Source organism: Arvicanthis niloticus, chromosome 8 (assembly GCF_011762505.2).
Source record: "Arvicanthis niloticus isolate mArvNil1 chromosome 8, mArvNil1.pat.X, whole genome shotgun sequence".
NCBI lineage: Eukaryota > Metazoa > Chordata > Mammalia > Rodentia > Muridae > Arvicanthis > Arvicanthis niloticus.
Window position 1 is genome coordinate 46,704,177 of NC_047665.1, and position 22,911 is coordinate 46,727,087.

General features: G+C 37.4%; 1 protein-coding gene across 7 annotated transcripts in view; it reads left to right on the forward strand.

Annotated features, from left to right (window-relative positions):
• The window catches only part of Hecw1 (HECT, C2 and WW domain containing E3 ubiquitin protein ligase 1), a 300,520-nt gene that overhangs the window by 164,712 nt on the left and 112,897 nt on the right, over positions 1–22,911 (forward strand). For all 7 annotated transcript variants that reach the window (XM_076939345.1, XM_076939349.1, XM_076939350.1 and 4 more), the window contains 2 exons: positions 6,003–6,078; positions 10,199–10,368. In XM_076939345.1, coding sequence (XP_076795460.1) covers positions 6,003–6,078; positions 10,199–10,368 — 246 coding nt within the window. The remainder of the gene's footprint in view (positions 1–6,002; positions 6,079–10,198; positions 10,369–22,911) is intronic.

Sequence of the window (22,911 nt, forward strand, 5' to 3'; positions counted from 1 at the left end):
AATAGTGATAACTTTATTTCTTCTTTTTAATTTGTATTCCCTTGATCTTTTTTTGTTGTCTTATTGTTCTAGGTAGCACTTCAAGTACTATACTGGATAGATATGGGGAGAATGGGCATGCTTGTCTCGTCCCCAATTTGAGTTGGATTGCTTTCAGTATGTTTCAATTTAATTTGATATTATCTGTTGGTTTGCTGTAAATTGCTTTTATTATGTTCAGGTATGGGCTTTGAATTCCTGATCTCTCCAATACTTTTAACATAAAAGTATGCTGTATTTTGTCAAATGCTTTTTCTGCATATAAGGAGATGATCATGCGATTTTTTCTTTGAGTTTGTTTATATAGTGTATTACTATTATTAATGGATTTTCATATATTGAACCAACCTTGCATCCTTGGGATGAAGCCTACTTGATGAATGATGAATCATTCACCTACATGGTGATTTATGGTTTTGATGTGTTCTTGGATTCTGTTTGTAACAATTTTATTGAGTATTTTTGCATCGGTATTCATAAGCAAGATTGGTCTGAAGTTCCTTTTTTGGTTGTGTCCCTGTATGGTTTTGGTATCAGAATAATTGTGGCTTCATAGAATGAATTGGATTTCTGTTTCTATTTTATGGAATAGTTTGAGGAATATTGGTATCAGGTCTTCATTGAAGATCTTGTAGAATCCTGCATTAAATCCATCTAACCCTGGGCATTTTTTGGTTGAGAGGTTTTTAATGACTTCTATTTCCTTGTGGGATGTGTATCTGTTTAGATAGTTTACTTGCTCTTGATTTAACTTTGGTATGTGATATTTGCCTAAAAAAACATCCATTTCATCTAGATTTTCCAGTTTTGTCAAGTATAGGCTTTTATAGTAGGATATGATGATATTTTGAATTTCCCCTGTTTCTGTTGTTATATCTCCCTTTTCATGTCTGATTTTGTTAATTTTGATACTGCCTCTGGGCACTTTAGTTAGTTTGGCTGTCTTGTTGATTCCCTCAGAGAACCAGTTTTTGTTTTTGTTGATTCTTTGTAGTATTCTCTTTGTTTCTATTTGGTTGATTTCTACCCTGAGTTTGATTATTTCCTGCTAATACTCCTCTTGGGTGAGTTTGCTTCTTTTTGTTGTAGAGCTCTCAGGTGTACTGTTAAGTTGTTAGTGTAAGATCTCTCCAGTTTAATTACCAGGGCACTTAATGCTATGAATTTTCCTCTTACCACTGCTTTCATTGTGTCCCATAAGTTTGGGTATGATGTGTCAACATTTTTATTAAATTCAAGGAAGTCTTTAATTTCTTTCTTTTTTTCTCCCCTGACCAAATTATTGAGTAGAGAGTTGTTCAGTTTCCACATATATGTGGGCTTTCTGCTGTTTTTGTTGTTATTGAAGACCAGCCTTAGTCCATGGTGATCTAATAGGATGCATGGGATTATTTCAATCTTCTGGTATTGGTTGAGGGTTGTTTTGTGACCAATTATATGGTCAGTTTTGGAGAAGGTATGATAAGGTGCTGAGATGAAGATGTATTCTTTTGTTTTAGGGTGAACTGTTCTGTAGATATCTGTTAAATCTATTTGGTTCATAACTTCTGTTAGTTTCACTGTGTTTCTGCTTAGTTTTTGTTTCAATGGCCTGCCTATTGGTGAGAGTAGGATGTTGAAGTCTCCCACTATTATGTGTGGGGTTCAGTGTTTCTTTTATGAATCCAGGTGCACTTGCATTTGAGACATAGATGTTCAGAATTTAGACTTTCTCTTGGTGGATTTTTCCTTTAAAGAATTTGAAGTGTCCCTTCTTATCTTGCTTGATAACTTTTGATTGGATGTCTATTTTATTGGATATTAGTGTGGCAACTCCAGCTTGAGAGTTTCTTGAGACCATTTGCTTGGAAGACATTGTTCTATCCTTTTACTCTGAGATAGTGTCTATCTTTGTTATTGAGATGTGATTCTAGTATGCAGCAAAATGTTGGATCTTGCTTGGGATCTTGCTTGCCTATCCAGTTTGTTAGCTTATGTCTTTTTATGGGTGAGTTGAGTCCATTAATATTGAGAGATATATATTAAAGACAGATGACTGTTGGTTCCTGTTGTGTTTGGTTTTGTAGGTGACTTTATGTGCTTGTGGTTCTCTCCTTTCATCTTTGTTGTGAGATGCTTAATATTTTGTTCTTTCTTCAGTGTATTTACCTTCCTTGTGCTGGAATTTTCCTTCTAGGAGTGTCTTTAGGGCTGGATTGGTAGATAAATACTGTTTAAATTTGGTTTTGTTACGGAATATTTTGTTTTCTCCATCTATGTTGATTGAGAGTTTTGCTGAGTATAGTAGTCTGGGCTGGCATTTGTGTTCTCTTATTTAGAGTCTGCACAACCTCTGATTGGGCTCTTCTGGCTTTCATAGTCTCCGTTGAAAAGTCTGGTGTAATTCTGGTAGGTCTACCTTTCTATGATACTTGGCCCTTTTCCCTTGTAGCTTTTAATTTTTTTTCTCTGTGTTTAGTTTTTTGATTATTATGTGACAAGAGGATTTTTTTCTGGTCCCATGTATTTGCTATTCTATAGGCTTCTTGTCCCTTTATAGCTATCTCTTTCTTTAGGTTGGGGAAGTTTTCTTCTATGATTTTGTTGAAGACATTTTCAGGTCCTTTGAGCTGGGAATCTTCCTTCTCCTCTATTTCAATTATTCTTAGATTTGCACTTTTCATTGTGTCCTGGATTTCCTGGTTGCTTTGGGTTAGGAGTGTTTTATGTTTTGAATTTGCTTCAAGAGTTGTGTCAATCTCTTCTACAGTATCTTCTACACCTGAGATTCTCTCTTCTATCTCTTGTATTCTGTTGGTGATACTTACATCTGCAATTCCTGACCTCTTTCCTAGGTTTTCCATTTCTAGGTTTGCCTCCATTTGTGTTTGTTTATTGTTTCTACTTCCACTTTTAGGTCTTGGACTGCTTTATTCAGTTTCTTCACCTGTTTGATTTTGTATTCCTCTATTTCTTTAAGAGATTTCTTTCATCTTTAAGGGCTTCTACCTCTTTACCTGATTTTTTGTATTTCTTTCAGTGAGTTATTCATATCCTCCTTAAAGGACTCTATTATCTTTATAAGATAGAATTTTAGGTTAGCTTCCTGATCAGGTGTGTTGGTGTATTCAGGGCTTGCTTTGGTGGGAGAACTGGGTTCTGATGATGCCCCTGTATATTGGCTTCCATTGCATATAGTCTTACACTTACTTCTTGCCATCTGGTTATCCATGGTATTTGCTCATCTGGGTGACTCTGTCTGGAGTATGCCTCTTTTGTCCCTGGGTTGCTTCAGGTCTCCTGGTAGGCCTGTGGCCTTGGCTTTAGCAGACCACCTGTGGGGCCTTCCACCTGGGGGCTCTTCAGAGGGGCAAAGAAGCTGCTGATCTGTTGTCCTGGATGCAGTAAATCTCCTGTGGAGGCCTTCAGACTGTTGGGTCTTCAGAAAAGTAGTCAACCTGTTGTCATGTGTGAAGATGTTCTCCGGGATCAGGGGTAGGGCACTATGGACTGTGGTTTCTCTCAGCCGCAGCTATGGGACTCCAGGGTACCAACTGCTCTCAGTGTAGTGGATCCTCTAGGATGGCTCAGAATATGATGTTTTCAAGGGAGCAGGCCAGCTAGCAGTCTGCCCCAGAAGAAAGGACTGGGCAGAAGGGCAAAAGAACCCAAGTTTTAAATAAGTCTTGGTTTTATTATGACTCAATTTCCTCAAGTCGTGAAAATTTAACAAAGTTAGCAAAAGCTTAAGTAATTAGCTTGGTTAGACATACAACAACAACATTTAAGTCAACTTTTGTTACCATTAATAAATCATTATAACCTTAGGAATTCTAATAAACCTTAATTATTAAGCATTGATTTTCCTAAGTCTCATCATCTGTAAACCTTATATAACTTATGTAAACCTCCTGACTTTGCTTTCAGCATTTCTGATTTTGTGTGTATATGTTTGTACATGAGCACACGCACTTATATACAATAAATACATTCATCTTTAGGACAATACTTATTTTTTTAGAGTCAATTTCACATTTTATTGGTCAAAGCAGTTCTAATCAGACCCAGATCCAAGGGGAGAGGGAACAGACACCACATCTAAAAGAGAGAAATTTTGTATTCAATATTTTATTTATTTACATTTCAGATGTTATCCCCTTTTCCCATCCTCCCCATTACTTCCTATCCCATCCCTCCTTCTTCTTTTTTGCTTTTATGCTGTTTAAATTACATGTAAGTATTAAGGTCAGTTCTAGGTTGAGGAACTAGCAATACAATAGATGCAAATAGTTAAAGAACAAGCAAGACAATAAGCTCAGATAGTCAAAGAACAAGCAGGACAATAAGCAGAGTTCTGTGATCACTCCCATGATCACTATTTCTAAGAACTTATCAGGATATCCAAAATATGTGAGCCTACTTCTCTGTCCTAGCCCAAAGTCATTTTCATACCTGAAGCCTACTTCTTTGTTCTAGCTTAAGATTTAGATTCCTGCCTGAAATTACTTTTTTGTTCTAGCCTAAGTCTGATTCCTGCCTGCAGTCCATTTCCTTGTCTTTGGCCAATGTCAGATTCCTTCCAAGCAGTCCATTTCTTTGTCCTCAGTCAATGTCAGATTCCTGCCAGGTAGCCCCAAAAGCTCTCCACATCTCCCCCTTTTTTTAATGCATAAACCAGACTGAGCCTGTCTTAGGTGGTTCTGACAAGAATGCCTTTCTTACCTGTTATGGAATATGCATTATCAAAAGCAATGCACTTCTGTCTTAGGTTGGTAAGTATCTGTGCAGAATCTTACCCATCCTTGGCTTGCCAGCCTTTTAAATTAATTACTCTGTCTAGGGGTCCATTTTCAGTTTCAAGTCATGTACTTTGAGTGCCAACATGTTGAAGGACAATACTTATTTTTTCATAAAAGTCTATCTTCATCTAAAATATTTTAAACCTCCTTCTTCCCTTTCTGTTTGTACTTTGAGAAATTTAGATGGCTCCTGAGTGGGTTATCCCACCTTGATCAAAAGCCATCTCATAAATGTCCAGAATTAGCTTAACAATATAATTTTCTGAATATCCCTTTGAACATTTTTTAAATCCTACATTCAATGGGCACAAGCTCACTCTGCTCACCATGCATTTACTTCTATTAAAAAGACAACACTTATGTCCAAGAAAGAGAAACAGGATGGATTATACTCATTTCATCCTTTGTCAAGTTGGTACACAGCATTGTCTTAGTGTCCTATCACTGTAAAGAGACACCAATACATCAGCACCCCTTATAAAAGAAAGCATTTAACTGGGCCTTGCTTATATTCAGAGGTTTAGTTCTTTATGTTCATTTCAGGAACATGGTAGCACCCAGACAAACATAGTACTGAAGAGGTAGCTGAGAGTTCTACATCCAGACTATCAGGCAGCAGGGAGGGAGAAATACTAAACCTGGCTTGAGTATTTGAAAACCATATCCCACCCCCAGTGACATACTTCCTTGAACCAATACACAGATACTTTGACAAGGCCACACCTTCTAATAGTGCCTCTCCCCCATAACCAAGCATTCAAATCTATGAGGGTCATTATTATTTGAACAAGCACAAAGAGCCATAAACAGACTAAGCAAACATTTATCTAAAGATTGAGATCTGAGTTCAATTAAGGGTAGTGTTTTATGTTTCATCTGTTCCCTTGATTGCCCCTCAAGAGCAACTCAGAAAGACATATTTTCATTGTCTATATTAAACTTGTTTAATAAGGTTTTCTTACTTACCCATAAACAAAATTCTTCCCCAAAGAGCAGAATATCCCACAAGCCACAGAAGGGAGAAGGGAGGAATTTGGTTAGAGAAGAGACACAGTGAGATAGCACAAGGATACTGACCAGCTTGTTGCATATCTTTCCTGTTAGCATCTCAGTGCCCCTTGCTATAGTTCAGTATCTCTTTTGATGTCTCTTTTACTTGCCTTTCATTTTTCCTTCCTTTTACAGATTTTTAAAGGTATTGGCTGTGAAGAGACTGTGCAAAGTCAAGGAAGCAGAAGGCTGATCAGCTTCTCTCTCTCAGGTACATGTTGCTCACCTAGAAGCCTTATGCAGTGTGTTAGTTTCTTTCTGTTGGTGCTGTAAAACACCATGACAAGTGACAGCTAAAGAAGAAAGTGTTTCTTTTGGCTAACAGTTCTAGAAATATATGAGTCAATCATGGAAGGATGCATGCATGACAGCAAGCAGCAAGCATGGAGAGAAGATTACGAAGCAAAGAGAACTCATCACCAACCATGAGCAGGAAACACATGATTGAAAGTAGGACAATTTTAAATTCTCAAAACCACCTCATGCAGTGTATTTCCACCAGCAAGGCTGTACCTCACTATAACCTTTCTGGATAGCACCACCAATAAGGAACCAACTATTCAAATGCCTCAGCCTATGAGGGACATTTCTCATTTAAACCATCATGTGGAGTGAAGCTGTATGTTGACTACTTTTACTTGACTCTAACTAACATACTATAATCTCTTGGTGTCTCATTACCTCACCTGTGGAATAAAAATGAAAAATAAAATGTATCTAGTCACTTGCCTTTGAATAAGTAAAAGTAGTGGAAATTCAGTCAGCAATGAAGTAGCAGTGTTTTGACACTGTGTGAAGGGATGTTTGCCTTAATGGCAGTACTGAGAGTTTCTGAGGGCAAGTAACAGAACTAAACAGAACTTCCAGCACTTATGCAGAGCAGATCAAACTGAGCTGGTCAAAACAGCATTTGTTGTGAGTGACGGGGAATCAAGGAAATCCAAATAAGGTCCATTTTAATTTAGCCAATTTTGAAAATTAATAGTTGAGTCTCATGTAAAGCTTTTCCTGGGAAAATGAGAGCAAAGGTCTATTAACCCTGGCTGGGAAATTGATGACAGATCAACGTAACCATTCTACTGGAGTAGATGAAATAGTAATAAATGAGTAAATTTATTGGGGCCACTTAAAAGAGTATGAACAGCTCAGAAGGAGCTGCATCACTAAAAATCCTACCTCATTACGGGTAAGAACTCAGGACAGCTGCAGCATTAGAGCCCTCTGCAGCTTGTGCAGGCAGCACAGACTGGAGAGCGCTCTGCAAGAGGACCCAGTGAGCAGAGATTCTCTTCTCCAGGCAGTTATCTTCTGCTTCTGTGATCTCTGGTGAGGAGCTTGTGGATCAGGTATGTTTCTGCTGTGCAGGACTTGCAGTGTTGTTTACTTCCTAAATCTCTCTTCCTCCTCCCTCTGTGAGGAAATGTTTCAGCTTGGAGGAAATTGATTAATAGCAAAGAGGATGGTACTTTTTCATTTTCATGGCTCTATGGTGGTTCTCTAGTTTATTGACAATGGAAAAGTAAGGAGTTACAGAAAATATTGACACTTTTTACAGAACTCTTCTGGGAACTGAAAATTATTTTGTCATTAGAAGTGTGAGAGAACACTGAGCTGCTCTGAGAAAAATAATAGATAAAACCCAGAATTTCACATAATACATCTTAACTAAATTACCTTCAAGAGAACACCATTGCATGAAACCCAAATTCTATTGATCACAAATAGAAAAACTGTGACCTTAGCTTATTAAGTCAGTTCTCCATAGCAAGTATGTCATAGATCAGAGGTCTCATGAGACTTTTGGGGAAATAAATTATCACTTGTTGTCGTTTTCTAGGTTGAAGCATGTCTAAAATAGCAGATGAATGTTTAATAGTGAATCCAAGATATCATCATGTATCTCTTTAGAAGGGATGAGAAAAGAGAGGAGAAGAAGAAATTTTAATAATTTTAAAAACCAGGATAAAAATGTACAACCCTTGGGTTTCTATTTTCATGTTTTTATTGAAATTCTTAAGAGGTAACAATATCTGTACTGATTTTAAAAAACAGTAGAAACAAGAAATATCACACAAAAATTTGCCAGAAACCAAAAGTAATTTTCTATGACCCAAGCTCCAGTGGTATCTTGAGGTTCAGGAAGGGTATGGCTGGAGAAAGAACAATAATTTTGTTCCTTGGTCCCTATTTTGTCTCTGCCATTCAGATATGGACTCTTAAACATACCAGGAATTTTTTTCTGTATTCAAAATCAATTAATAAGATGTTCTGAGTTAAATCATCTTATGTTGCCCATAGTACGTAATTTTATTATTCCAAGATGACAATTTCCAGCATTGAAATGGAACTGGGTCTATAAACATGGTAACTAAATAAGGAAGCCTGGAAAAGGCACATATAAATAATATTTGTAATTAGGATGTGTCCACATTCATTTAACTCACTATCTCTATCTATGATAAAAATAAGCACTGTTCCAGGAAGAAGACTCAGTGGATAACTGTGTCTAATACGAGACCTACTGAGGTCAAACCCTAGGATCTACATAATGTAAAGAGAGAACCAAATCCTACAAGTTTTTCTCTGACAAACATCCCTGTACCATCTTGTCACACACGAGAGAGACACAGACACAGACCACAGACACACACAAAGAAAGAGAAAGAAAGAAAGAAAGAAAGAAAGAAAGAAAGAAAGAAAGAAAGAAAGAAAATATAAGAAAAAGTTAATTCCAATGGAAATATCAAAATATGCCCCATGCCTTAAAAAGGAAAGCTCACCTAATAACTAACTAAAGGTGATGGTTAGTTTTGTCAACTTGATATAAACTAAAGTCTTCTTGGAAGAGGGAACCTCAACTGAAGAACTGCCATCATAAGACTGACCTATGGCTGTGTGTAAAACAATCGTTATTATTTGCTAATTGATGTGTTGCGAGTGAAGCCATGCCTGGGCAAGCGACCTTAGGAGAAGAAACCAAGCAGAGCAAGCAATAGTTAACAGGCCAACAAGTAGCTTTCCTCCATCATTGCTGCCTCTGATACTCCTTGAGTTCCTGCCTGGATTTCCTTCCGTGATAGACTGTGATCAGGATATGTAAGCCAGGTAAACCCTTTCAATACCATGTTGGTTTTGGTTTATGTTTTAAAATTGCAACAGAGAAGTAAGCAAAGACAATATCACAAAGCTGACAAGACATGAACTGGCTGTGAGAATAAAACAAGTGATGAGGATTCTAACAGTAACCAGCTGGACAACCAAACTGGAGACTGACAAACCAGGACTACAAGACACTTCATGAAGAAGTAATGAAAAATTTGACTTGAAGGATTTGTAGAAAAAAGAGTAAGAACAACTGAAGAACATATATTTGAAATAGACTGTCTCTCTACAGCACAAAACTGCATACTCAAACATCTTAAGTAAGACTGTTCAATTGCTAAGGTCTCCTCTTCCTAACACCATAGTTTCTTGTAGCTCCACAGAGGGTGTGGTTACTTTTCTTCCATGGTTCTCTGCTCTTTCAGACCATTTTTTTTTCTGTTTATCCTTAACCAGTGAAAGCTACACTTACTGTAAAATGACTACCCTTGGTTTTCTTATGTCTTGACCTTGCAAAACAACTTTCTATCTTTGATCTAACATGTCTCCCATTAGTTTTCTTCCACATCCACCTCTCACCCATTCCTATCCTCTTGATCTGTTTGTGGAGCACTAGAAATCCATTCCAGTAAGGACCAATGGGCCTCTCAGGAAAAATAATACATCCACGGTGCCATTTGAATTGGCATAATAAGACAAGGATTTCTTTCCCAGACACAACATCCACCAGGAAATGTTCCAAATAGTATTCTGTGCTATCAGTCTTTGTTTGTAGTGGGAAATAGTCTAAACATTGTAAAAAAGGAAATTTCACATATATATTAGTTACTTTTCTGTTGCTGTAATAAAATAACATGACCCAAAGCAACTTACAGAAGAGTTATTTTGAGATTATGGTTCTAGAAAGATAAAAGTTCATTATGACAGGAAGGAATGGCTGCAGATGGCTGGATCAAAAAACTGGGTGATTATTTCTTCAATTGTACACTTCAAGCAAAGAGTGGACTGCAAGTAGGGTAAGGCTACAGACTCTCAAACCTATCCTTAATGACGTCTTGCACCTCTCAAAACCATCCCAAACAGTGTCACCAACTGAGGACAAGTGTTTAAATATCTGAAACTATGGGGGAGCATTTCTCATTTAAACCACCACAACATATTTTGGATCATTCGTTCTTGCATAGGACCTCATTAAAACATACTTAAGTAAAATATCATTTATTTTATAGATTTTCAGGCCATGGGATTGAAGAAAGGGATGTTTTTCAACCCAGACCCTTATCTGAAGATTTCCATTCAACCTGGGAAACATAGCATCTTCCCGGCCCTCCCTCATCATGGACAGGAAAGGAGATCCACAATCATAGGCAACACTGTGAACCCCATCTGGCAGGCGGAGGTGAGTGTTAGGGAGGGGGGATTCTGAAAGAAAGATGAAAGGATCAAAATAAGAGAAATGGTGATAAGCCCACCTCTCTGCTCATCTTGATGTGGAGCACAGATTCTTCAACTCACGGCCTTGAGATTCAGGCCTTAGCAGGGAATCATGTTATCTAAGGACTTCAACTCCAGGTCTGGAATTATTGCCCCAGGTAGCATCAAGTAACGCACAGTCATGGGTACTCTGAATGTAATGGAAGTATGCCTACCCTCCAGCCCAAAATTCAATCCACGCACCCAGAAATTAAAAAAAAAAAAAATACAAGAGAAAAGGAAAAAAAAAGAAAGAAGATCTTTAATAATGCATGACTGGGGTTGTGGTTAATGCTCCACAGGAACCAGCCTTAATCTGAGCATCTCACAATTTATACAGGATCTTATAATCTTACGTAAGCTTTCATCTGCAGGTGATTTTTAGGTTTCTGACAAAAGGTACATTTTCTGAACAATTATCAATTAGGACTTTTTTCCAGCAAACAAGAACTTCTCATATAAATAAAAAAATAATAATAATTTCAATGTTGTTTAAGATTTTAGTGTTATGTAAACAAGACTGCACTATTTTACTTTTGAGGACAAGTCATCTACACCAAAAATGGATGTCAAATAATGGATAGGACTTCTTTCATTTCTTTAGATTCTTTGTGCACGTAAAATATGACATCATATCTCCTGGTTTTCTACAGACAAAACCATCCATTTTTAGGTGAACTTTGACCCACACAGTGGCACTAACAGGACAACTGAATTTCACCATAAGTGTCCTTTCTTTGTAGCCAAATATCTGGCAAGAAACGCTTTAAGGGATTGTTTATATTGCCTCACTGAGAACATAGTCTGTCATAGTAGTCAAGGCATGACAGAGGGAAAGGACAAAGAGTTTGTGCACACAGTTCATTACATCCCTGAGGACTAGAAAGCCAAGATCATGTGCTGAAACACAGCCACCTTTAACACTCTAGCTCAGTCCTTATGGCTCTACACCTGCCTCTGCGGTCCCGTGTACAGAAGTTTCCACAACTTTCCAAACAAAGCCACTGGCTGAAGATAATTATGAAGTATTCAAACTCATGAACCTGTGGGGAATGTTACACTTTAAAACTATAACACATTTTCTTCTTTGTCTTGTTTCTTCCCTTTTTACACCCCAGTGTTTTCTTAATCACTATAGGCAATGGTACTAAAAGCAGATAGGTAAGAACTGTCCTCATTTTTGTGAGTGTAATTAGTAGCTTATATGATTTTATCTTCATCTTTATATTTCTTCAATATAACCCTGTGGAATCATTTACTGTATTTTTGTTTTGTTTTTATTTTTCCAGTCAGAAACATCAAACTGCTTTTCTGCCTCTATTTTCTTTTGTTTGTATTAGGTTTTTGTGTAATTAGTTTCTTGTTGAAACTTAAAAAACTGAAGTAAAATGAAACAAACAAAAAGATACAGGTAAAGATAATTACAGTTTCCTCATGTCTTTCTTCCTCCAACCTCTTGAATTCATGTCCTTTTTCTTCATTATTATTGTTACACATATGTGAATGAATGTGAATACTATCAGCCAAGTTCGTTTAAGTTTGTTTGTATGTTTACAATCTGACGGCCACCTGCTTGGTAGCGTTTAGCTAATTAGGGGGTTTAATCTAGGGAAACACTAGTTTTCCCTTTCTCAGAAGTCATCTGTTGACTGTAGTTCATTCATGAAGCCAGTTTTCGGGCTCAGACCCTTCCTCCCCCAGCCTCTATCACCTGAAAATAGCTCCTTGGCTCAGGTTGAACCTCATCCATAACTCCCTGTCCACACTAGAATTAGATCTGATTTGATCTTGCACAGTTCTCGTGTATACTATGAGTTCATATGTACAGCTGCTTTGCATGTATGTCTGGAAGATGCTATTTCCTGTGTTCATCCATTGCCTCTTGCTCTTCTGCTCGTTCTGCTTCCTCTTCCACAAAACCCTGAGCCCTGGGGAGAAAGATGTGATGTGGAAGGACTATTTGGGGTCTGAGCATTCCTCAGTCTCATTCTCTGTGCTCTGGCATCATGTGGGTCTTTGTGTAAAATACCATGTACTACAAATGGAAGCTTCTCTGAGGAGCATTAATCTACAGGCAAACACAAGGCATTAATATTTGGTATAATTCTATATAATACTCTATCCATTTAGTAAAATAATAGCATCAAGTACTTCACTAGAGGATGTGACTTGCCAGTCTAGCCACAGCTTCTTGTTTTGATAATGGTGCCAGGTATGGGCTTCATCTCATGAAATGGGATGAAAATCCAATCAGAAAGTTGTTGGCTTCTCCCATCATTTTCATGTCACTGTTGCTTCAGTGAGTGTGTCTTGGCAGTTTAGTCATTCAAAGGGTTCAGCTGGGTGAGGTTGATTACTACCTTTCATGTCTGGTAGTGTGCATATCACCTTCCAGAACTATGAAAGCTAGCCAGTAGGGATGACTCTTTTAGACCAGAACCAGCTTGATTTCTCCATGATCTGTGACTAAAGCGTATGATACTCAGTAATAGTGTCTTTTCTTCAACTTTTATAAGGTAGCCAATTAAATTGCCAATAACCTGTAAAGCTTCGAGATCAACAGGATTTCATTGTTCAAAAAAGTTTAACTATGCCTAGGATTGGGATTTTAGTTTGTTAGTGGAGTGTTCTGTTGTAACTGCCTTTTAACTATGTGTATGTATGTATGTATGTATGTATGTGTGTATTATGTGTGTATGTTTATACATATGTATATGTGTATGAATATTTGTGTGAATATATTATGTGATTTCACGTGCATGTTTGCATATATATATTTCATATGTATGTATATATACTTACATATGTATGTATAGTTCAAGGAGAAGCATCTATATTAGTAAGTTTTTGTTTGACTTCCTTGAAAGGCCTTCAAAGTTATTATTTGTCCCCATATTCCTTCCTTTACCCCATACTTCTATTCTCCAATCCAATTTAACTCTTCCTGTTCCATTATTCCACTTGCCCCTTTACACTATTGTGTTTTATCTTCTTTCCTTTGAAATCCCATTTCCCATTACCAATTTTCTGGTCTCTATGTACATTCCAAATGAAGCATACATCTGAGGTTTAACAGTGGCATCTATAAATGAAAGAAAATAATTTTATTCTGAGTCTGTATGACCTCACACAGAATACTGTTCCCAGCTCTATTAATCTGTGAAATTCATATTTTTTCTTTTATCGGATATTTTATTTACATTTTAAATGTTACCCCTTTCCAGGTCTCTCCTCCTAAATCCCCATATCCCATTCCCCTCCCCTGCCTCTATGAGGGTGCTCCCCCACCCACCAACCCACCTCCGCTTTCCTGCCCTGGAATTCCCCTACACTGGGGCATCAAACCCCGACAGGACCAAGGGTTGCTCCTCCAACTGATGTGCAATAAGGCCATCCTATGCCACATACTTGGCCTGAGCCATAAGTCCCTCCATGTGTACTCTTTAGTTGGTGGTCCAGTCCCTGGGAGCTCCAGGACTGGAGGGGTGTGGCTGGTTGACACTGTTGCTACCCCCCAAGGAGCTGCAAACCCCTTCAGTTCATTCAGTCCCTTCTCTAACTCCTCCATTGGGAACCACTCGGTCTAATGGTTGGTTGGCTGCAAGCATCCGCCTCTGTTTTCGTCAGACTCTGGCAGAGCCTTCACAGGAGACAGCCATATTAGGCTCCTGTCAGCAAGCAAGTCCCAGCATCCACACTAGCATCCAGGTTTGTGGGATGGATCCCCAGGTGGGGCAGTCTCTGGATAGCCTTTCCTTCAGTCTCTGCTTCACACTTTTTCTCCATATTTCCTCCTGTGAATATTTTGTTCCCCCTTTAGAGAAATACTGAAGCATCCACACTTTGATCTTCCTTCTTCTTGAGATCCTAATGATCTCATGATATCCTGTGGGTTGTATCATGGGAATTGTTAGCTTTTGGACAAATATCCACTTATCAGTGAGTGCATACCATGTGTGCTATTTTGTGAACAGGTGTTCTGTTAAGCTGGTAGTGTATGCTCTCTCCATACACTTTCTGGAGTGTTTCTTTCTGGAGGTACTCAGAGCTCTGAGTTTTCCTCTTAGCACTGCTTTCACTGTGTCCCATAAGTTTGGATATGTTATGCCTTCATTTTCACTAATTCTAAAAAGTCTTTAGTTTTTTTTTTTTCTTTATTTCTTCATTAACCAAGCTATCGTTGAGTAGAGCATTGTTCAGCTTCCACGTGTATGTGAGCTTTCTGTTGTTTTTGTTGTTACTGATAACCAGCCTTAATCCATGGTGATCTGATAGAATGCATGGGATATTTCAATCTTCTTGTATCTGTTGAGGCCTGTTTTGTAACCAATAATGTGGTCAGTTTTGGAGAAGGTACCATGAGGTGCTGATAAGAAGGTATATTCTTTTGTTTTAGGATGAAATGTTCTATAGATATCTGTTAAATCCATTTGGTTCATAACTTCTGTTAGTTTCACTGTGTCTCTGTTTAGTTTCTGTTTCTATGATCTGTCCATTGCTGAGAGTGAGGTGTTGAAGTCTCCCACTATTATTGTGTGAGGTGCAATGTGTGCTTTGAGCTTTAGTAAAGTTTCTTTTTATGAATGTAGGTGCCCTTGTATTGGGGGCATAGATGTTCAGAATTGACAGTTCTTCTTTGTAGATTTTTCCTTTTATGAGTATGAAATCCTTATCCTTTTTATAACTTTTGCTTAAAAGTCAATTTCATTTGATATTATAATGGCTACTCCAGCTTGTTTCTTGGGACCATTTGCTTAGAAAATTGTTTTCCAGCCCTTTACTCTGAGGTAGTGTCTGTTTTTGTCACTGAGGTGGGTTTCCTGTATGCAGCAAAATGCTGGGTCCTGTTTACATACCCAGTCTGTTAGTCTATGTCTTTTTATTGGGGAATTGAGTCCATTGATGTTAAGAGAATAATTGAGTCCATTGATGTTAAGAAATAGTGATTGCTGCTTGCTGTTATTTTTGTTGTTAGAGGTGGAAGTTTGTTTGCATGGCTATCATCTTTTGGGGTTGTTAAAAGAAGATTACTTTCTTGCTTTTTGGGGGGTGTGGTTTCCCTCCTTGTGTTGGAGTTTTCCATCTATAATCCTTTGTAATGCTGGGTTTGTTGAAAGATATTGTGTAAATTTGGTTTTGTCATGGAATCTCTTGGTTACTCCATCTATGGTAATTGAGAGTTTTGCTGAGTATAGTAGTCTGGGCTGTCATTTGTATTCTCTTAGGGACTGTATGACATCAGTCCAGCATCTTCTATGGTTTATAGTCTCTGGTGAGAAGTCTAGTGTGATTCTGATAGGTCTGCCTTTATATGTTACTTGACCTTTTTCCTTTACTGCATTTAATATTCTTTCTTTGTTTTATGCATTTGGTGTTTTGGTTATTAATGTGATGGAGGAATTTCTTTTCTAGTCCAATCTATTTGGAGTTCTGTAGGCTTCTTGTATGTTTATGGGCATCTCTTTCTTTAGGTTAGGAAAGTTTTCTTCTATAATTTTGTTGAAGATATTTACTGGCCCTTTAAGTTGTGAATCTTTGCTCTTTTCTATACATATTATTCTGAGGTTTTGTCTTCTCATTCTGTCCTCGATTTCCTCGATGTTTCGATGTTTTGTGTTAGGAGCTTTTTGCAGTTTGCATTTTCTTTGAATGTTTGGTCAATGTTTTCTGTGGTATCTTCTGTACCTGAAATTCTCTCTATTTCTTGTATTCTGTTGGTGATGCTTGCATCTATGACTCCTGATCTCTTTCCTATGTTTTCTATCTTCAGGGTTGTCTCCTTTTGTGATTTCTTTATTGGTTTTATTTCCATTTTTCGATCCTGGATGGTTTTGTTCAATTCCTTCACTTGTTTGGTTGTGTTTTCCTGTAATTCTTTAAGGGATTTTTGTGATTCCTCTTTAAGAGCTTCTACCTGTTTACCTGTGTTCTCCTGTATTTCTTTAAGGGAATTGTTTATGTCCTTCTTAAAGTTCTCTATCATCATCATGAAATGAGGTTTTAAATCAAAGTCTTGCTTTTCTGGTGTGTTGGGGTATCCAGGGCTTGCTGTGGTGGGAGACTGGGTTCTGCTGATACCAAGTAGCCTTGGTTTCTGTTGCTTATATTCTTACCCTTGCCTCTCACCCTCTGGTTATCTCTGGTGTTAGCTGGACTTAGTGTTTCTGACTGTGGCTTGTCTCTCCTGTAAGCCTCTGTGTTAGCACTCCTGGGAGACCAGTTCTTTCTGGTAGGAATTTGGGTATAGAGAGCTGTGGCACAGGGTCAGCTCTGGGTGCAGACAGTAACCAGAAGGATCCTGTTCCCAGTTGTTCCTTGGTTCCTGGGTTCTAATGGCTCTGGGTGGGTCCCTCTTGGGCCATGAATTTGAGCAGAAGTGGTGGTCTTACCTGTGCTCACAGGTGTGTCAGCACTCCTGGGAGACCAGCTCTTTCTCGGTGGTATTTGTGTATGGAATGCTATAGCACAGGGCCAGATCTGGGCACAGATGGAGACCAAAACGTGAAATTCATATTTTTAATTTTAATTTTTTGAGATTAAAATAGTCTCTTTCATCATTCCAAAACTTCCCCTGCTGTCTTTCAATTTCATGGCCTATTTCTCTTTAATTATTATTACTGTACACAAGCCTTTTTGTTGCTAAAGATCCTGTTAACTTCAATAGCAGCTCCTATTAATTGATCATATGTGTGTGTACATCTGTGTGTTTATGTCAGCACCCATACTCCCATACAACTCCCTTATATACATGTATATATACACTGTATAAGCCTTTCTATCCACAGTATTCTTCATCTCTATATGTATATTATCTATAATTTATTGTTCCCTCTCCTCTTCCATGTGTCCCTTTCCCTTCCAAAACAACAACAATGACACTTTCTAGTTTCCTGGTTTCTACTTTTAGAAGCCAAATTAAATACACAATATTTAAAACTAGGAGCGACATGTTACCTCACTTAAACAGTTCCATTCTGTTACCTGAAATATTCGTGGTTTCTTTGTTCTTTACAACTAATACTCTACTGAGCATGTGTGCCATGTTTCCCTTATCCATTTGTCAGTTGACAGACATCCATCCATTTCCTGGATATTGTGAATAGAGCCGCAATGAACATGGATACACAAGTGTATCGTAATGGGACATAATGCCCTTTGAATGTATACCAAGGACCTTGGTCATATGATAGTTCTGTTTTTAGTTTTTCAAGTAACTGAAAAAGTGGTTGCACTAGTTCATAAAACACAACAGCATACAAGAATACTGCATTCCCCATGATCATGCCAGCTTTGTGACTATTAGGAATCCTAGTGGTTGCTACTTTGACTAGGATAATCTTAATGTGGTTTTATTTCCCAGTTTTTTTGTTGTTTTTTTTTTTTTTTGGTTGCTAAGTATGGTTACCTAATTTTTATTTAATTTTTTTCCTTATAATATATTTGGTCATATTTCCCTTCTATTAATCCCCCCCCCAGATCTCCCCACTACCACCTCTCTACATACTGCCAACAATCTACACATATATATGTATATGTGTGTATGTGTGTGTGTGTGTGTATATATATATATATTCATTCTTGCCGTGTGTGTGTGTGTGTGTGTGTGTGTGTGTCTGTGTGTGTGTGTGTGTGTGTGTGTGTGTGTGTGTGTGTCCTGAGCTCCATCTAATGTTTGGCATTTGGCTGAGGGTCTCTGCATCTGTTTTTGTTGGCTACTGTGTGGAGCCTCTCAGAGGACCATTTTGTTTTTCTAGGCTCCTGTCTGCAAGTATAACAGAGTATCATTTATAGTGTCAGGGGTTGGTTCTTGCCCATAGCATGGGTCTCAATTAGTCAAGTCATTGGTTGGCCCTTCCCTCCATCTCTGCTTTATCTTTGTTCCTCCACAACTCATAAACAAGACACATACCATTGAGTTTGGTTTTTATGGGACAATTACTTCTTGTCTTGGGGCCTGACATGTGATTGATATACTGTGACACTCCATTGAAGAAACATGATTTCCCTTTACCTATGGGTATCAATTGCAGATAGCTCCTTCATTGAGAGTAGGACCCCCATGTCCATTTCCTCCTCTCAGTGCTGGCATCCCTTTTGACTTGATCCTGCGAAGGTTTTGTGTGTGCTGCCACAATCATTCTGAATTCATGTGTGGTTCAGTACTGCTGTATCTAGAAGACTTGTTTCCTTGGAGTCATTTGACACCTCTGATTCTTGCAGTCTGTGCATCTCCTATTGTGCATAGATCTCACCACCTTGAGGAAAGGGCTTTGATAAATCCCATTTATGACTGAGTACTTCAAAGTCTCTTATTCTCTGTACATTGTCCCGTTGTGAGTCTATGTGTTAATTCCTATCTAGTGCAAGAAAAATCTTATCTAATATGGGTTGAGCAAGGCACTGATCTATGGTTATAGCAGTATGGTATTAGAAGTCATTTTACTGCTATGGTCCTAAAGCAGAATAATAGTAGCAGGTTTTCCCCTAAGCCTGTGACCTATTTAGCCTTATTTTCTTGGAACAGGTTCTACCTCATGGTAGATTCTTAAATCTTATCAGAAAGTGGTTGGTTACTTCTATAATATTTGTGTCACTATTGTCAGTACATCTTACAGTCAGATCATTGTTACATGTAGCAGGGATTGTAGCTGAGTAGTTATGATTACTTTTCCCCTTTTGTAGTCTGTAGAGTAACTTATAGTACAATGAAGTTACAATTAATAGAAGTTGCTGGCCAGTAGGGGTGAAGCTTCAGTTAGTCACCAGCTCAATTCTCAACGTTTGATGACATAAGTATTGTTTTCAGCAATAGGGCCTTACCATCAAAGTTATAGAAAGCAACCAATAACCTTGTAAAATAGCTTGTGATGTTTGGAAGATTCCATGAGAATCTCCTCAGAATGGCCAAGATCAAGAAAACAAGTGTTTTTAAGTGATGGCTAAGGATTTAACCATATTACAAGTTTCTGCAGTAATAGGTTTTCGTGTGGTTTCTCAAATGACCTTCAGTGTTATTTGTCCAGCCCCATATTCCCTCCTTCTTGTCCATCTCTTCTCTATTTATCATCATATTCTATTTCCTCTTTGTCTCTATATAACTAATAAACTCTATGTTTTCTTCCTTGGGAGATATTCTTTCCTTTAGTTCCTTACTGGATACTCAACCTTTGTGGTTATTTAAATTATGGCATATATACTAAAGGCTTAAAAGCAAATACCTACATATATGGGAAAACATATTTACCTTTTGGGGTCTAGGTTACCTCACTCAGGATGATTTTTTTTCTAGCTTCATCTATTTACCTCTAAATTTCACAATTTCATTTTTTAATAGTTGAATAATACTGTGTAAACACATCATATTTTCATTATCCATTCATAGGCTGAAATACTAGGTTGTTTCCAATTTCTGGCTATTATGAACAGAGCAGCAGTAAACATGAAGGAGCAGGTATCTCTACCTTAAGATGTAGAGTCCTTTAGATCTATGCCCAAGGGAGTCATAGCTGGTTCTTGAGGTACATTGAGTTCCAGCTTCCTGAAGAACCACCACACTGATTTCAATAGTAGCCTTAGCAGTTTATACTCCCACCAGCACTGAATAAATGTTCCCATTTCCAGGCTTTCTTTCCCACATGTACTGCCATTTGTTTTATTGATCTTGGCCATTCTGAGTACAGCAAGATAAAATCTCCAAGTAGTTTTAATTTGTATTTCCCTGATAGTTAAGGTTGTTGAAATTTTCTTTGCTTCCCACCCATTTGTGTTTCATCTTTTGCGAGCTCTATGCTTATTTCTACACCCCATTTTTAGTTGAATTCTTTATTTTCTTGAGGTTCTCATATATTCTAGATAAAAATGCATCTCTAACAGATGAATAATTGGCAGACTATTTCCATTCTTTAGCCTGCCACTTTGCCTGAATGATGGTGTCCTTTATCATGCGTAAGTTTTTCCGCTTCCATGAGGTCCATGTAAGACTGTTAGTCTTAGTGCCTGAGCTATCAGTGTCATGCTCAAAAGTTCCTCTGCCAATGAGTTCAAGCTCATTCCCAGGCTTTCTCTAATAGCACACTCTTAGGTTGAGACCCTTGATCCATTTGGAGTTGAGATTTGTGCAGGGTGGATCTATTTTCATTCTTCTACATGCAGTCATTCAGCTTGATAAGCACAATTTGTTGAAGACGCTATCTCTTCTCTAGTGTCTCTTTTGGCTTCTTTGTCAAAAATCAGGTGTTCATTGATGTCTGAACTAATGTCTGGGTCTTCAGTTCAATTCCATCAAAGTGTTGGCTTTCATGCCAATTCCATGCTGTTTTTATTTCTATATGTTTCTAGTACAACTTGATATCTGGGATGATGATGTCTCCAGCAGTTCTTTTATCATTCAAGATTCTTTTAGCTATCCTAGATTTTTAATTTATTCCCATATAAATTAGAAGACTATTTTTTTCAATGTCTATGAAGAATTTTGTTTAAAAACAATTGATGGGGATTGTGGCAAATCTATATATTGCTTTTGGTGGAATGGCCATTTTCACAATATAAATTATACCAATCCATGAGCATGGAAGATCGTTCATCTTCTGATGTCTTCTTCAGTTTTTTTCTTCAGTGTCTTAATGTTTTTATAACACAAGTCTTTCACTTGCTTGGTTAGAGTGAACTCAAGGTTTTTCTTTTTTTAAGGTTATTGTAAAAGATAATATTTTTCTACTTTCTCTCTCAGTGTGCTTGTTATTTGTGTATAAGAAAACAACTAATTTTTTGAGTTAATTTTTGTAGCCTGCTATTTTGATGAAGGTGTATTTATTAGTCCTAGACATTCCTTGATGGAGTTTTTAGGGTTACTTATGTATACTATCGGATCACCTACAAATAAAGATACTTTGACTTTATTCCTTCTTATTGTATCCCCTTCTGTTATCTTATTGCTCTAGCTGAGACTTCAAGAACTATATCGAATAGGTATAGAGAGAGTAGACACCCCTGTCTTGTTCCTGATTTTAGTGAAAATACTTTTTATTTCTTTCTGTTTAAGCTGCTTTCGGCTGTGGGCTTGCTGTAAATTGCCTTTATTATGTTGAGGTGTGTCTTTTGTATATGTAGAGCCTCCATAACTTATTTCATAAAGGGATGTTGGACTTTGATAAAGACCTTTTCTGCATGTAATGAGATGATCATATGGTTTTTATCTTTCAGTCTGTTTATGTGGTGGATTACATTTATTGATTTATGAATTTTGATCCATCCCTGCATCTCTGGGATGAAGCCAACATGAACATGGTGGGTAATCTTTCTGTTATCCTCTTGGATTCAGTTTGCAAGTATTTCATTGGATTTTTTGAATCTATGTTCATAAGGAATTTTGGTCTATAATTTTGTTTGTTTGTTTGTTTAATTGGATTTTTATGTGGTTTTTCTTTCAGGGTAATAGTGTCCTTCTAAAAGAATAACAGAATGTTTCTTCAGTTTTCCATTTCGTAGGATTTTTTGAGGAGTATTGCTGTTAATTCTTCCTTGAAGGGCTGAGTAGAATTCTGTACTGAATCCAAAGAGCTCTGTGCTTTAGGGGAGATTTTAATTACTGCTTCTATTTGTCTAGAGATTATGGGTCTGTTTAAATTGCCTACTTAATCTTGATTTAAGCAGCTCATTTTTATCAAGAAATATATCCATTTCCCTTAAGCTTTCTAGGGTTTTTTTTAAGTACAAATTTTTAATATATGTCCAGAAGATTCTCTGAATTTCTTCATTATCTGTCATGCTATGCCATTTTCATTTCTAATTTTATTTAATTTGGACCTTCTCTTTTTTAGTTAATTTTCCTAAGGGACTATTAATCTTGTTGATTTTCCCAGAGAACCAATTTTTTATCTTATTGAGTCTCCTTTTTTGTTGTTGTTTCTATTTTGTTGATTTCAGAACTAAGTTTAATTTTTTTTCTTGCCATCTATTCGATTTGGGTTTTATTATTTCTTTTGTTCTAGAGTTTTTCAGGTGTATCTATGTTATTGATATAAAATGTCTTCATATTTTATTATGTAGATAGTTAGTGTTATGAACTTACTTCTTAGAACCCATAGGTTTGGGGATGTTATGTTTTCATTTTTTATTCAATTCTTAAAAGTTTTAAAATTATGTTTTGGCCCATTTTTCATTCAGTAATGAGTTGTTCAGTTTCCCTGAATACATAATCTTCCTGTTGTTTCTGTTATATTGGTATTTAGCTTTTTTATTAATTATTTTATCCATTTACATTTCAAATGATATCCCCCTTCCTGGTTACTCCTCCGTAATCCCCAAATGTCATCTCCCCTCTCCCCCTTCTCCTTGGCCTCTATGAGGGTGCTCCTCCACCCATTCAGTCACTCCCTCCTCACCCCTCTAACATCTCCCTTTGCTGGGGGCATCAACTTTCCTCCCCTCCCATTGATGTCAGATAAGGCCATCCTCTACTACATATGTA